Source organism: Seriola dumerili, unplaced genomic scaffold, assembly GCF_002260705.1.
Source record: "Seriola dumerili isolate Sdu_G_001 unplaced genomic scaffold, Sdu_1.0 BDQW01000449.1, whole genome shotgun sequence".
Lineage (NCBI taxonomy): Eukaryota > Metazoa > Chordata > Actinopteri > Carangiformes > Carangidae > Seriola > Seriola dumerili.
This window is the reverse complement of record NW_019174704.1, coordinates 1,454,644-1,469,701: the sequence shown is the minus strand read 5'-3', so window position 1 is coordinate 1,469,701 and position 15,058 is coordinate 1,454,644. Positions and strand designations below refer to the sequence as shown.

Here is a 15,058-nt window from a genome sequence, read left to right as displayed (position 1 = left end):
TACACATTTTTTAGTAGCAGCAGGTTGTTTAGGTACAATGTGTGTGTGTCATGACTGTCTTGCAGTATTTTGGTTGTTGCACTCTTAAAACATAACATTTTTCTTGAAAGCTTTTGATTTGATTTGAAGTCTCATAAAATTCCCCTTTTCTTGAAAATATAACTTCATTTGTAAAATGTTATGACTTCTCCCAAGGACTAAAAATACTTTTAAATAATATTTTCTTTTCCAGCAGTGAACCCAATACTCTGAGTGATCAAGTGACCACTGGTCAGCCATGTCATGTACGACAGTCAGCGACATTCACGTTTCAAGGCGAGCCAAAGCAAAACTCTATTAACTTGGGAGAACCTGGAACCTCCTGAGAGAAAGGACCAGGATAGAGACTTGAAAGGACCGAATTGTGTGCGCAGTGCTAAACACCTGCTGTGTAAAGTAAAGCTCTTGAGATAAACCTAAACTTAATGAGTCTGGGCTGTGACAACTGAGACGTTTTGGTGATTGATATTCTAAAACAGGCTATAAAACAATTATGATTTCATTCAAGCGTAAAAAAGTTTAAATCATCACCGCCTTTTTTATGATTACCAGTGAGAGTTGCCAGAGTCAGAAAGTTTAAAATCCACACATGAGGGCTTTACATAAATCAATGAATAATCTTGAATAATTTGTATATTATAATAAGATTGACATAGTAGAAGCATAAGAAAATGTATGTATTCCTTTCTCACCTTTCTCTCTGATGCATCTGCTGAATAGTTTGAGGCAGAGGTTGTCCAAAACTCTCTGGAAGGAAGAGGGAGGCAAAGGAAGACACAACAGCCAGAGTCCCCAGTATAATATAAGGCAGGTACTCAGAGTATACACCTGTACAAGGACAAGATGAAATTATGATGGAAGAGTGTGTCTATAGAGCATCCATACTGTATATAGGTGAAATCAGATGTTTCTCTCCAAAAATTTGTCTATGTGCTGAGATAGATCCACATTAAACAAATGGTAATAATAACTACTAAAGACCAGTTTACTCACTCAGCTGGAGCAAAAAAGGTGAAATGCAGCTGCCAATTCTGGAAACAGTTGTACATGTGCCTGTCGCTGTGTTCCTGAGCACCGTTGGGTAAAGTTCTGCGGTGTAGGCGAACAGCAGGGCGGTACCAGTGGTAATAGCAAATTTACCCAGCATCTCCAGTGCAACAGACAGATCTGATAAACCTGAAGGATAAGAAATTGAACAGAAACACAAACTCTGTCTCTGTATGATCCACCCTTAGCACTTGATTAAATGCATGGTAACTAAGTGTTTGGAGATTTTTTTTTTTTTTTTTTAACCTTTTTCCCCTGGGTCTAAAGGCCTAAATATATTTTTTTGGAAAAAGGCAGTATTGTGATGCACCATGTCACGTTTTTTCTGCTGTGCGGGCTTAGATGGAAAACAAGTACAGTCCTAGGTGTTCAACAGAGAAATCAGGGCAGAGATGAGGCTGTTTGAACTGTCAGAATTCAGTTTTCGCCAGTTTCTGTTATCTAGGTTTCGTAAAAAAACGTGTTCTGCCAGTTTTGAGTGAGAGTATCACTACTAACTGGGATGTAGTCTTACAAAGAATCAGTGTAGCATGTTATTTATCACTAGCCTAGAAGTATAATTTTCCATCTGAAACACATGGTGCCACTACATCAGCATCTTATGCAACACATCTCTATTGTTCTTTCTCATCTTGAGACAAGAGGGATTATTCTGGAAGCAGGGATCTTCACATCTGAGAAACCTTTAGCTCTTGTAATTTAAAGTGTTTACTTTGAGGCACCAGTTGAATCAAGTACAGTGACACCCCTCCAAGGAGCAAGATACAGATGACAGACAGTCGTCGAGGAAGGTATCGCAGAGCCAGCCAGCTGGAAATGTATGCAGGCACCTCTACAGCTGCTGAGATGAAGCAGCTTATATAGGGGTTTGCATGGAGTCGGGATGTGTTCAGGGACAGGCCAAAGTAGCCAGCACTCAGACTGAACCTAGGGAGACAGAGATAAAGATATCAGAGATGTTTTAATGGAAACCTACATAGAAACAGAATTTAATAGCACAGACTATAAGACAAAACCATGAAAACAAGGAATGTTAAAAATGTTGCGAGTAGTTCAGGTGAATACATACATATTAATGTGATTAGCCAGTGAGCACCAGTGGACATTATAGTCTAAGAATTAGCTTTTTTAGGATATCAACCAAAAAAAGCGCTGGATGAGGTCCAAAAAGGCACCTTCAATATGTGTGCAGCTATGCAGAGTTAAGATCTATGTAAATGTAAATGAGTAACTATTAGTAATGCTTGAATCTAATTGTTTGTGTATGGTGATTGATGCTCAGACAGAATACTGACCACACCATGCAAAGAATGACAGTTGTGTTTCTGATGTTTCTGGTCCTTAGCAGGCTGAAGATGTTGAAATGCTCCTTAGGGTGCGTCTCTGTCTCATCAGCCTGCAAAATACAAAACCTCAGTCTCACCAGCAGTTTGTTGTGTTTAGCCATGCTATGCTAACAGTTACTGGATGGACTTCCATGAAATTTTGTACAGATATAAATGCTCCACAGATGATGAATCCTACTGACTTTGGTGATTTTAGCGATAGTGAAATGTTTTGACAACTATCAGGATGTAGTGCCAGGCAATTTGGTATAGACATTTATGTTCCTCACACACATTTGCTCCTGTGTCAATACCTGTATGATTTAAATCAAAGCCAACTTACATGTGCATTGTAATTATCAAAGATGACCTCTGGTGCCTCAACTTGGTTCCTCTTAGCAGCATCTCTCACTATGGTCTCAGCCTCCTCCACTCGTCCCTGAGAGAGCAGCCATCGAGGAGACTCTGGGACAAACCTGCCTCAGCATTCAACACAGAGACAGATGTTTAGGCTGGATCCGAGGGATTTAAAATACAGCAAAGTCGGTGCATACAAGTTATAATAATCCTGTAGAGAAAGAACCAAATAAGAGCCATAGGTTGCCATGTTTATGGTGCATGGTAAGGAAAACTTACCGCAAATACATTTTCTTGTAAAGAGTTCAACCTACCACCAGAGGGGAAAGTAGAGCAGGCCAGGCACAGACAAAGCCAACAGGAGAGAGCGCCAGTCCCTTAAGAAGTAAGCGAAGAGAGGCAGCATCATGTAACCAAAGGCAAAGGCCAGACATACACCCATAGATGAAAACAGGACCCGCACATTGCCAGTCAAGATTTCAGTACCTGCACAAAAAGAGAGAGGAAGAAATACGAATAAGAAAGTGCAAAGGTAATAAATGAGGAGCAATTATATTAAATTAAATTAATTATAAAAAATTAAATCATAATCATCTTTCTATATCCCTCATTATTTAAAATCACTAATGTATAAAAATATTGTTTTGCGGCATTTACCCAGTACAAAAGCGGACACATAGTTGGAGATCTGTCCCAAACCACTGATGAAGAGGAGGATGGAGAACACTGTCCAAGAAGGTGAGAAGATTTCAACAAACGTAAAAAATGTCTGAACTGCCACGGTTGCAAACAGAACAGGCTTTCTTCCAAATCTAGTGAAAAGTGAAACAATGAAATGAGAGGACAAAATGGACAAAAACACACAACAAAAACACTGATCATAAAATACACAGTTTTTTGTCTTCTTGAGCTCAGAGGTCATAACAATATGTAATGTAGCTTTACCTAACAAAACATGTTGTATCACAAAAAGTAACCTAACGCTGAAAAAATGACTGTTACATGAAAGTTTACAGTAAAGAAATTAGAAATGAAAAACTAAAAATTTCCTTTACTAAAATCTGCAATATTTTCTTTAGTAAAAAAGTAAAACAAGCACATCTTCAGGAATTTTTTTTATAAGATTATAAAAAATATTATAATTATCTACATTGTTCAACTAAAGAATTATCAAGACTTAAAAGTACATTAAGGTAAATGAAAAAGATGAGATTGTGTTTTCGTACCTGTCTGAGAGCTGTCCTGACAAGAAGGATCCAACAAGAACTCCTAGGAAGTAAACCGTGGAGGTGAACGGCTGCTTCCACTGCTCACCGCACACCAGGTCAAACTGAACATTCATGTAAGAATGATTAAACAATAAAAACATTAAGAGCACAAGGAATACATGTCAATGTGATGATCATTTATTGATTTAAAGCTGCAGCGTTCACTTCTTGGTCAGTATTACTGACTCTACCTCAATTCTAAAACTTGAACTAGACCAACAGGCACTCAGGTACATGCACACACTCACTTCAGAAACTATGGTGGATTGGTAGATGTCTGTGCTGTAGCTCCACCCGTCCACACAGTCCTCCTGCTCCAGGTCTGTGAGGTTGACATCCCTGCCAGGAATGTATCCCTGAGCAGAGAGATTTCTGACCACATCCAGCCTGTATCTGCTGCATCTGCTCAGCTCCTCTTTCCCATTCACCACCTCACAGTGACACAAACATTATTAATATTATTAATAACATTTCTTTTTCAGTATACTTGATGCAGATTGAAGATTTGCGATGGTCAGATTAAGAGAAGAGCCAGTGGCATATAGACGTGTCATCTGCATAAAAATGTAGATTACATTAATAAGGCTGAGGGGATGTGACTTGGAACCGTTACAAACTTCTGTGTGACTTCTACCTGAGGGATGATCATTAAACCATTTCATGGAGCCCCCTCCATCCTCCGTCTTCACCAATCAAGCACACTTTTACAGAATACCACCATGATCAACTGAATCAAATGCTTTGATAGGTCTTTGAAAAATGCAGCACAATATTTATAATATTTATTTAATTTGTTTATATAGCACTAATCAAAATCAGAGATTAAAAAGTGCTTCACAAGGACAGAATAACAAAGAAACAGACAAATGCAAACAAATCACTCAAGATAAAAAAACAAAAACAATAAAAACAGAAACACAAGTAAGCAATGTAAAAATAAGTGAAATATTTAAAAGATTATTCAAAAGCTTTGTGAAAGAAATATGAATGAAAGCTACTGATTTTGCTAGTCTAAAGTTAATCGGGCAGGTTGTTCCTGAGTTGTGTTGCCTTAACAGCAAAAGCTCTGTCCCCTTTAGTCTTATGTACTGTTATAGGCACTATCAACAAGTTCCTGTCCGATGACCATAGACTATGAGCATCTTAATAAGGGACAATTAATTCAGAGATAAAGTCTGGTGCTAGGCTTTGAAGTTCTTAAAAAGTCAAAAGTAGAATTTTCAAATTGATTCTTTAAAAGGACTGGCAGCCAGTGTAGAAACCTTAAGAGGGGGGTAATATAATCTCTTTTCTTAGTTTTTGTGAGCAGTCTGGCAGCTGCATTTTGTACTATTTGAAGTCTATGAATTGTTTTCTGATATATGCTACTTAGGGACCATTACAGTAATCAAATCTTGAAGAATTTAAAACATGTATGATGGTTTCTGTATTGTGAAGGTCAGACATAAACAGATTTTGGCACTGTTCCTTAAGTGATAGAAGCAAGATTGTACTGTCTTACAGACATGAGTCTCAAATAGGACACCTAGGTTTCTGACAGATGAATGAATGGCCAAGTGAGGATTTTAAATCTATTTGCACATCGTCAGGGCCAATGACTCTCTGAATATCACTTTTTTCTGGATTCACCGTAAGGAAGTTCACAGACATCCAGTTTTTTATGTCAACTAGACACTCTTAAGGTGTGGTTTTCAGGCTTAACTGCGACATACTGTATATCTGTGTATCATCAGTATATAAATGGTAGTAAAGACCATGCCTATGAATTATTTCACCTAGAGGGAGCATATATGAAACAAAAAAGGATTGTTCCATTAATGGGACCCAGGGGCACCTAAAAGTGTTTCAGGGAAGGGCGTGAAACAATATCACCAATAAAAACAAAACAATATTGTTGATGATTGTCCAGGGCTTCAATGATATAGTTAAGTACACATAATTCAGTTTTCATGTGCTATGACATGATCTAAATTCTGACTGGCCAGGCTGTAATATGTCACAGTTGAGAATTTCATATTTAGTTAACGAGGTGGCAAAGCCACAACTCTATCTTCCTCAATCTTACATACCTTTACTGGGATTATACCTTCCTGCCAATCTTGGGTTAGGTTAACCTCTGGAACCAGGCAGTGGTGACTGGGAATGTCAGTCAGGTAGACAAGAGAGAAAGCACCAAAACCATTGGGAAAGATGCTGGCACAAAGCAAGAAGAAAACAATCTGCTGAAAAGGTCCCCACTGACCCAGGAATGCTGTGGTGTCATCATAATCCTTCATGATCCCCAAATCCTAGCTGTGCCCTCCACAATCTTTATTCTTGTAGACTACTTTTTACTTGCCACCACCCACCTGCCAGCTAGCCACTCCCTGTACTAAATAAAACTATTCCTGAGATAATATTCCTCACCTACTTATGACTGCTGTTTACTACTGTGACCTGGGCAGTAAATAATATAGCCACAGCGGCTAGAGGTGCAAAAATGTTATTGATTTTATTTGCAATAACAAATAACTGCAATATTTCAATTAATATTTGACCCAAACTGACCCTTATTCAAACTGTAACAGAAACGTGTTTCTGATCAGGCAAATGCCATAAAATATCTTGAGTTATCAAGTTCTTTTTTTTTTTTGTCACTGCCAAGTTATAGATACAAAGGTAGTAAAAAGTTACAGTATGACTGGGTGCTTGTCAGGTGTCCTCAACAGACATGAACTTTGGAACTTTTATTTGACAACTGAAAAATGTATTACCAGCTTTTTAAAAAGCTTCATAGCTTGTATATGAAAACATAAATAAGATTAAAAAAACAGAAAAAAAAAATCAGTATATATAATCCTTATGTAGCCAAAATACATTCTGTAACTTGTTTATTTAAGAGATTTGCCTGCCTGATAAACAGCTTTTTGTCTGTCTTAAGAAAAATCAAACAAAAAACAAAACGAAACAAAACGAAACAAAACGAAACAAAACAAAACAAAACAAAACAAAACAAAACAAAACAGAACAAAACAAAAAAAGGACAAATGTTTAAATCTTAAGAACTGTAAACAAATAATCATAGTGGACTGTCCAGGTGTTCTGTGGGTACCGAGGTTTCTTTTCTACTGATGCATCGAAAGGTTATCCTGTTATAAGGAGAAAAGACAAACAATATTTGTTGTACTGTTTTGCAATTAAAATGAGAAAAATAAAAAAAAATTTTTTTTTTTTGGTGCCTTCAATTTCATTACTATCATCACAAGCAGGTGTGTTCATCAAGTGACTCATGTCACATTATCACATTATCACGTCCACTTAGAAAATGTTTTGTACACATTTTAGCACTACAACTATTACACCAAGAAAGAAAACCAGATCTCTTAACCACTTAAATATAATAAAGGTTTTAAGATAATAATAGCTGTCTGTTAGCTCTGTTTTTGGTCTTTACCAGCTCCTGTGGGATACATCCCTCAGCTGCTAAATGGTTCACTATGTTCACCAGGTTGTGTTTTTGTGTGTGTGTGTGTGTGTGTGTGTGTGTGTGTGTGTGTGTGTGGGGGGGGGGGGAGTGTATATGATTTATCAGAGCTTTTCTCTGAAACCTGCTGACCAATAATAGTGCTGTGTGAGTGGGGGGATGAACCAAAACTGGACAGCTAAACAATGAGCTGAAACTCGCTATAAAGCTCCATTAATCCAAGGGAAGCAGCAGATTTGGTTTTCAAAATTTAATTTGACACATTGTTATTGATAAATTATTGATTATACCTCTAACATAAGGAGTCTGGAATGTACCACTGAAAATAAATACTAAATTTTTCAGTGGATAATCATAATGACTTAAAATTGAATTAAACATTTTTTATGATGGTCGATACATGTGCCAGATTCCAGGTTATTATTCTATTTTTGAAAGAATTTGTAAATCTATTTACAGGGTTTTAAATTCAGTTTCCTCATTTTGCATTTACCAATATGTTTTCTTATCCCACTCCATATCAAAATTATTTTGTAAGCCTCACTCTTTAATTTCAAGATCTGTAACTACTGGGACACACTAAATATTACATTAAATTGATGATGATGAAGTTGATTTTTGTCTACCGTGCAGTTGTGTTTTTTTACTGTGAATATTGGACTTATACTGTGTACGTATAATGGTGCACTGTGTATAAGCAGTTGCACTAATAAGATAATAACACTGTGGTTTTAAATAGTAAATCAGTACACAGTCTATTTGAGAAGCTAAATGAATAGGAACAAATTTAGCAGTGCAACAGAAAGTGAAATTAAGATCGATTTAAAATGTCAATTCAGTTAATGTCAGAGTTATTAAATATATAAACCATGTATTATAATTTAGTATATAGAAATGAGTTTGGCACAGCAGTAGCTTCGGGTTCATTTTATATAGGACAAGAATACCTTTCTCTTTTGTGCATCTGTTGAATAGTTTCCGGTAGAGGGCGCCCAAAACTCTCTGGAAGGAATAGAGCAGCAAAAGCAGAAACAACAGCCAGAGTCCCCAGAATTATATAAGGAAGGTATTTAGAGTATAGACCTAAAAAAGGAGAAAGGGATGTTTAGATGGGAGAAAAGGCTTGGTCTTCTATGTGTGCATTTACTCTATGTGTGCGCAATGAGATGAAGTCAAATATAAAAAACAAATGTTAGTCATTTTTATCTAAACCCAGTGTACTCACTCAGCTTTAACAATAATGGTGTAAGGCAGCACCCCAATCTTGAAACAGTAGTGCATGTCCCTGTTGCTGTGTTCCTGAGCACTGTTGGGTACAGCTCCGCTGTGAAGGCGAACATCATGGAGCAACACGTGGTAATAGCGTATTTACCCAACATCTTCAGTGTAAGAGGCAGGTTTGGTAGATCTAAAAGATGAATAAATACTTTGTTTTTAACTGAACACAAAAAAAAGAAACACATAGACAGTCTTAACCAGACTGTAACTCTTCATTTGCTACATTTAATTGAGTGTTTAGTGATCTGATGGGCAGACGAAGCCTTATGAAACATTGTAAGCCCTTAAAAGCAGTGATTGAGATAAATCTATCTCGGTCACTGCTTTTAAGGGCCTGCTTATGGTTATTTAATGATACTTGTAAATGTTTTACTTCTGTTTGTTTAATTGTCTTTTTTTTTTGTCCCTTCCTCTCCTTTTCCCCTTTCGGCACTTGACAGGCAGTCATTTGGATAAGACATTTTTCTTAATATCTTACCTGGTAAAATAAAGCCAAAATAAAATTAGAAAATAAAAATATGGCAAGCACAGTGAAATCTGATGGCTCACACTTATAGCAGCCTCTCAAGTCTGGAGCCGAAGCAGCTATATTTTTGAGTAGAGATGCTACATTAAATGTAGATGATATTGTGCAATAGGTTACAGTAACATAATTAGCAAATGCATTATCCAAAAAGCCTGACATGAAATATTAATGTACCTTATTAATGTTTAGGTTCACTGTGGGTAAATGTGTCTTCATGGTTGATATCTATGGAATGTTACATCATTAGATTTTTCATAATTATGATTTGTCCTATGCCATAGTTCTCAATTGTTCTGCTTTCTTTTTATCCCAAAAATACACCTATCACACATTTAGCTGCAAAACTTTAAAAACTGGATGGATGAAACCTTTTCTGAAGGAGCAGTGCTGTTGAATCAGACATCATCGGTCACGTGGAATTCTTCATTTGACACCAAGCTCCAAAACAACATATTAGCACAGTGCGTTTCCGTATCATCTGCCTGTCTTTACCCACCAGGAACACTTTATAATAAAGTTGCAAAACACAAGCTAAGGTAATACACATAACTAATGTATGACTGATGATGATTTATTGCATCAGTTAATGCAGGATATACCATGAGCTCCTGTTGCTCTCCATTCAGAAATGATCAGTTCAGAGTTATGTGATTCTCAATTACTTGTTTTAGTTCTTAGAAAATGAAATAAGTCCGAACAATTTCTTCTGTTTACTTATTATTTCTACTTTACTCCATGTGTCTGAAAACTCAAGTCTCTTGGCATTCTGGGTATACTTTTTTGCTTACCTTGAGGCAACAGTTGAATGAGGTACAGTGACACTGCTCCAAGGAGCAAGGTGCTGGTGATAGACAGACGTCGTGGAAAATATCGCAGGGCCAGCCAGCTGGAAATGTACGCTGGGATCTCCACAGCTGCTGAGATGAAACAGCTGATGTAGGGGTCAGAATGGAGCTGGGATGTGCTGAAGGACAGGCCATAGTACCCAATAGTCGTGGTAAACCTTAGCAAGTCAAAGATATGTAGACATACATCAGAGATTGAATAGAAACCTTAATACAAAGATAATTTAATATGACACATATTTGAGTAAATTCTAACCACACTTTGATTTTATGCAGTTCAGTATCGCCTGTGTTTCAATACAGGTAGAATATTCCAGAGCTTTGTTGCTCTCACAGAAATGGCTCATTAGCCTGTTTTGCTGTTTCTGAATGTGACAATTCAATCTCCTCTAGCAACTGACCCTGTGATCCATAAAACTGGCTCAAAACAAGAGGACTCCCATACACAGTTCAATGTAGCACATAAGTGCATATACTGCTTCAAGCTCCCAATACTGCAAAAAATAATATCTATAATAATAATAATGAAAACTGAAGGTTTTCTATTTCTAATAATAATAAAATAATAATATCTAAATAATATCTAATATATGATATGATAATGGTGACAGTAACAATGTGAGCATTTCTGTTTTTATTAAAAATGTCTTAATTTACTAACACATGTGACTTATATTAATCAGGAGTTTGAGACATTGAAGATGGAAAGTTCAGACGGTAAAAATAACTCGCATTATCTTTTCTGTATTTGCTTGTGTTTTCTGTATTTTCTGTGTGCCACGCATGTGTTGCCAAAGTGATTAAAACATTTAACCCGTGTGTGTTTTAATATTTTTTGAAATCTTTAATGACCTCTTTTGAAATGGGACATATGTGTTACCAAAGTGGAAGATATTCTCTTCAGTTAATTGTGTTTTTTCCATTTGCAAGTTTTCATAAGTTGTAGTACAACGGGCTCTCACTGCCACTGTACTTAGTAATGTTAAAACTGTTAATAATACAGTACAGCAAATCTCATTGTGAGTTTATGGTGACTGAAGTGCTCAGACTGTTTACTCACGACACCAAACAGAGAATGAGGGTTGTGGTTCTGATGTCGCGCTTCCTCAGCAGATCGAAGACGTTGTGGTGTACCTTCAGGTGTGTATTTGCCTTATTAATCTGCAAGATACAAGAACCTCAGTCTCACTCTGTTTTCTCAGTTGCCTAATATTACAGGAGTTTTTTCTCTCTTCTTCTTTTTTTTAATTTTTTTTTTAGATTTTTTGTCACCATCTTGTCAACTTACACTATAATCTTCAAAGATGACCCTAGGAGCCTGAACTTTGTTCCACTTAGCAGCCTTTCTCAATATGACTTCAGCCTCCTCTGCTCTTCCCTGAGAGAGCAGCCACCGAGGGGACTCTGGGATGAACCTGCCTCATTATATAACACAGACACATCGAGAGTTTCAGTCTGGATCAAAAGACAAACCATTAAGGAGGGTGGATATAAGTTATTATACTTCTCTCGGGAGCGAATAATAATAATAATGATGACAATGTAAGACAGTGACAATCTAAGATCATATGGATGCAGATTAAAGGGCCATGCAGTTAATCAAGACTTAAATTTGACGTTTGTTTCAGTGGGTATGTTTCTTTTGGAAACTCTTACTATGAGATAAAAAGATGTAAAACAAATGCAGCTTTAATAGTGGTTCAAATTACTGTCTGCTCTTTTAGGCTGTAGTTTCAATTGGAGTGTAACTCCAATAACACTGACTTTTAAACACAAATACCTTGGTAAGAGATAAAGTCTATGATTTATGATAATTCATGGTAAGGTAAACACAGTATAAGCTTTCTTGTAGTGAGTGCAACCTACCACCAGAGGGGGAGGTAGGCCAGGCCAGGCGCAGACGAAGCCAACAGGAGAGATTTCCAGTCCCTTAAATAGTAAGCGCAAAGAGGCAGCAGCATGTAGCCAGCAGCATAGCCTAAACATGTGCCTAGAGATGAGTAAAGGACTCGCACATTGCCAGTAAAGGTCTCAGCTCCTGCACAGAGAGAGAAAGAAAAGCAAAGAGATGGAAATGTGCTGAACAAGGAAGAGGGCATGCAGAGAAGTACAGTATTTCTGACAAACTTGGTTATTTGCATTATCTAAATTCATTCAAAACCCTCAAAAAACAGTGTCTATAGAATGAGATGTTCATATTTACCCAGCACCAAAGCAGCTACAAAGTTGGATATTTGCCCCAAACCATTAAAGAAGAGGAGGATGATGAACATAGTCCATGAAACAGAGAAGACTTGAGCAAAGGTAAAAACAGTCTGGACTGCTGTGGTTGCGAAAAGAATTGGTTTCCTTCCGAATCTGAGAATTTGAATGAAAGTAAAAATGTTAAAAAAAAAATCACTACCAAGATACATATACTGAACAGGGCAGGCATGGCAATGTGATCAGCAGATGTGCTCAACGCAAACAATTAATTCACTTTAAAATAATTGATATAATAATGTCTACCAAATTGACATCTCTCTTCTGTTGGTTCGGCTGCGGGACAAGTTACAATTTAGTCATCCTTATTAGTAACGGAGTAGGCCTATGGTCGCAACAAAGGTTTTCACAACTTCACCCTGAATACATCTAATCAGCCAGAAAAACTGCAAATGGCTGTGAAGGGCCTTAGTAATACATATTATATAAGTTGACTACATATTTTAATGCAAAATCAAATTAACTACAACTGTAAAATAAATGTAGTGGAGTAAAAAGTACAATATTTCCCTCTGAAATGCAGTGGAGTGGAAGTATAAAGTGGCACAAATTGGAAATACTTACATAAAAAAATTATACAATAACTCAAAATTATATTTGCCACTGGGTATCATGTTGTGTGGTACTGACAAAAAAAAACACTGCTCAAGGTAATTACAAATACCAATTCATAATAAACGTAATGTTACATAACTTTCTCTGTGTAAAGTCACATTAAGTATCAAATTACCTTAAAAAAAAAAGTTGTAGGTACAGGATGACTTTAAATGAGTGGTGTAGTGTTCAGTGTATATCACTTGAAACTGGTGTTTCCAATACCTGTCAGAGAGCTGCCCTGAAAAGAAGGATCCAACAAGAACTCCCAGGAAGTAAACTGTGGAGGTCAATGGCTGCTTCCACTGCTCACTGCACACCAGGTCAAACTGGAATATCCATTCATTAAGAGTTGAACAATGAAATACACAGAAAAGAAGACAACCATGTTAATGTTATTGATTTAATGAATTTGGTATGTGCTCTCCATTGCTGGTTTTATATGGTACTTATTCAGATGTCCTGTCTCTTCAGGTGTACTTGGTCTGGTCAGACTATGCTTAAAGAATGCTGATATTCTATGTTTTTCTTATTGTTAACACTTCCCATAAAATTACCAAAACCAACAACGCATTAGTCCACCTCTCAACACTTTTTGACTTGCCAATCTCTCATCCTAGAGCATAATATTGAGATCATAAACAACTAACCCACATTAGGATAAATAAATAAAGTCTACTGTATGTGATGATAGTCAGAGCACAGTATTTAAACAAGCCTCTTTGGAGGGTTGGACAGAAGACAGTTCATTTACACAAGCAATGATTTCTTTAATGACACCTTATTAACACCCCAGGCAGAATTTTCCATTCCCTACCTGAACATGTGAAATGTCATGTTAGAAAATGTGAGATCACATATTGCATTACATGTCTCACAGAAAGTATTCACCCAACTAGCACAACAATGAAACAGGCACATGCAACAACAAAGACACTGGAATTACATTCAAATCCTCACATACAAATTATGTGACAGAAGCATCAGCAAATACGGAGACAGAAAAAGCTGGCTAACCAGACTGAAAATGCAGTTGGAATTACAAAGACAAGTTGCAGTGAGTTAAACAAGCTGTCAAAGGGTGTGAAACGTAAGCACACTGTAAGGTATTTAGTAGCCTGACATGTCCAAGGAAAGACATAATTAAATCACAATTTGGCAATAGGGGACTTCTTTACTAGTTCACTGCACTGAACAACACACCCAGATGCTGTAGAGAAAAGCCTTATCTCACACAGAGAAATGCAAATAAGAAACTGAGGAACAGATTGAGACTGAGGAAGAGGAGGATGGGGAAAATGAGAAGAACAACAGGTTTTGGCAACAAGCAAATTCAGTCGTGGTCACATACACTCACCTCAGAGACTATGGTGGATTGGTAGATGTCTGTGCTGTAGCTCCACCCGTCCACACAGTCCTCCTGCTCCAGGTCTGTGAGGTTGACATCCCTGCCAGGAATGTATCCCTGAGCAGAGAGATTTCTGACCACATCCAGCCTGTATCTGCTGCATCTGCTCAGCTCCTCTTTCTCATTCACCACCTCATAGTCACAGTGACACAAACTTCAATGTTTATCGTAAAAAAAAATTTCAGTGAGTTATTAAGTAAGGAAATGTGTTAAAACGGTGATACAACAATGGCGTTTGAACGATATGGTGTTGACAACTGTGTCCTTACAATGCCCGTCGTTCTCTATACCTTCATGTTTAACCCTGAAATCTTCTCAATCATCCTGTGCTCAAAGTATTAAAAAACATTTTTGAGGTGGAGCTCTCATATTTACTAATAGCCTACTCACCATTATTGGGATGGTGCTTTTATGCCAGTCCTCGGTGAGGTTGACGTCAACTACCTGGCAGTGGTGACTCTGTACATCCATCAGGAAGACGAGGGTGAAAGAGCCAAATCCATTGGGCATGATGCTGGCACAGAGCAGGAAGAAGATAACTTTCTGAAACCGTCCCCATTGACCCAGAAAAGCTATGGTCTCATCATAATCCCTCATAGTCAAAAGTATCCTCTTCTTTTTGAGACTACTCTTGTATTCACTGTCT

At 37.3% G+C, this 15,058-nt stretch overlaps 2 protein-coding genes across 2 annotated transcripts; both read right to left on the bottom strand.

The window, feature by feature from the left end:
- Positions 1 to 336: 336 nt before the first annotated feature.
- LOC111234521 (solute carrier family 22 member 5-like) lies at positions 337 to 6,979 on the bottom strand. Its single transcript, XM_022762667.1, has 11 exons — positions 6,106 to 6,979; positions 4,285 to 4,467; positions 3,995 to 4,098; positions 3,426 to 3,580; positions 3,083 to 3,254; positions 2,761 to 2,887; positions 2,382 to 2,482; positions 1,799 to 2,013; positions 1,033 to 1,215; positions 732 to 867; positions 337 to 361 (listed from the first exon to the last, which is right to left on the bottom strand). The coding sequence occupies exons 1-11, from the start codon at positions 6,310 to 6,312 to the stop codon at positions 337 to 339; spliced, it is 1,608 nt and encodes a 535-aa protein (XP_022618388.1). The 5' UTR covers positions 6,313 to 6,979.
- Positions 6,980 to 7,078: 99 nt separating this feature from the next.
- LOC111234272 (solute carrier family 22 member 5-like) lies at positions 7,079 to 15,058 on the bottom strand. Its single transcript, XM_022762251.1, has 11 exons — positions 14,803 to 15,058; positions 14,362 to 14,544; positions 13,230 to 13,333; positions 12,352 to 12,506; positions 12,015 to 12,186; positions 11,437 to 11,563; positions 11,209 to 11,309; positions 10,092 to 10,306; positions 8,725 to 8,907; positions 8,447 to 8,582; positions 7,079 to 7,164 (listed from the first exon to the last, which is right to left on the bottom strand). Exons 1-11 carry the CDS (start codon positions 15,007 to 15,009, stop codon positions 7,095 to 7,097), a joined length of 1,653 nt encoding a protein of 550 aa, XP_022617972.1. The 5' UTR covers positions 15,010 to 15,058; the 3' UTR covers positions 7,079 to 7,094.

What these genes read in the sequence shown, in the direction of transcription:
- LOC111234521 (XM_022762667.1), bottom strand. Translation starts at nt 6,312, where the DNA reads ATGAAGGATTATGATGACACCACAGCATTCCTGGGTCAGTGGGGACCT. An exon ending in CTCTACTTTCCCCTCTGGTG is followed by an intron (nt 2,888 to 3,082) that starts GTAGGTTGAACT and finishes ATGCTGAGGCAG; the next exon opens with GTTTGTCCCAGAGTCTCCTC. An exon ending in GATTCAACTGGTGCCTCAAA is followed by an intron (nt 1,216 to 1,798) that starts GTAAACACTTTA and finishes CTTATCCTTCAG; the next exon opens with GTTTATCAGATCTGTCTGTT.
- LOC111234272 (XM_022762251.1), bottom strand. Translation starts at nt 15,009, where the DNA reads ATGAGGGATTATGATGAGACCATAGCTTTTCTGGGTCAATGGGGACGG. An exon ending in TGTAGCTGCTTTGGTGCTGG is followed by an intron (nt 12,187 to 12,351) that starts GTAAATATGAAC and finishes CTCTCTGTGCAG; the next exon opens with GAGCTGAGACCTTTACTGGC. An exon ending in CATTCAACTGTTGCCTCAAG is followed by an intron (nt 8,908 to 10,091) that starts GTAAGCAAAAAA and finishes TTCATCTTTTAG; the next exon opens with ATCTACCAAACCTGCCTCTT.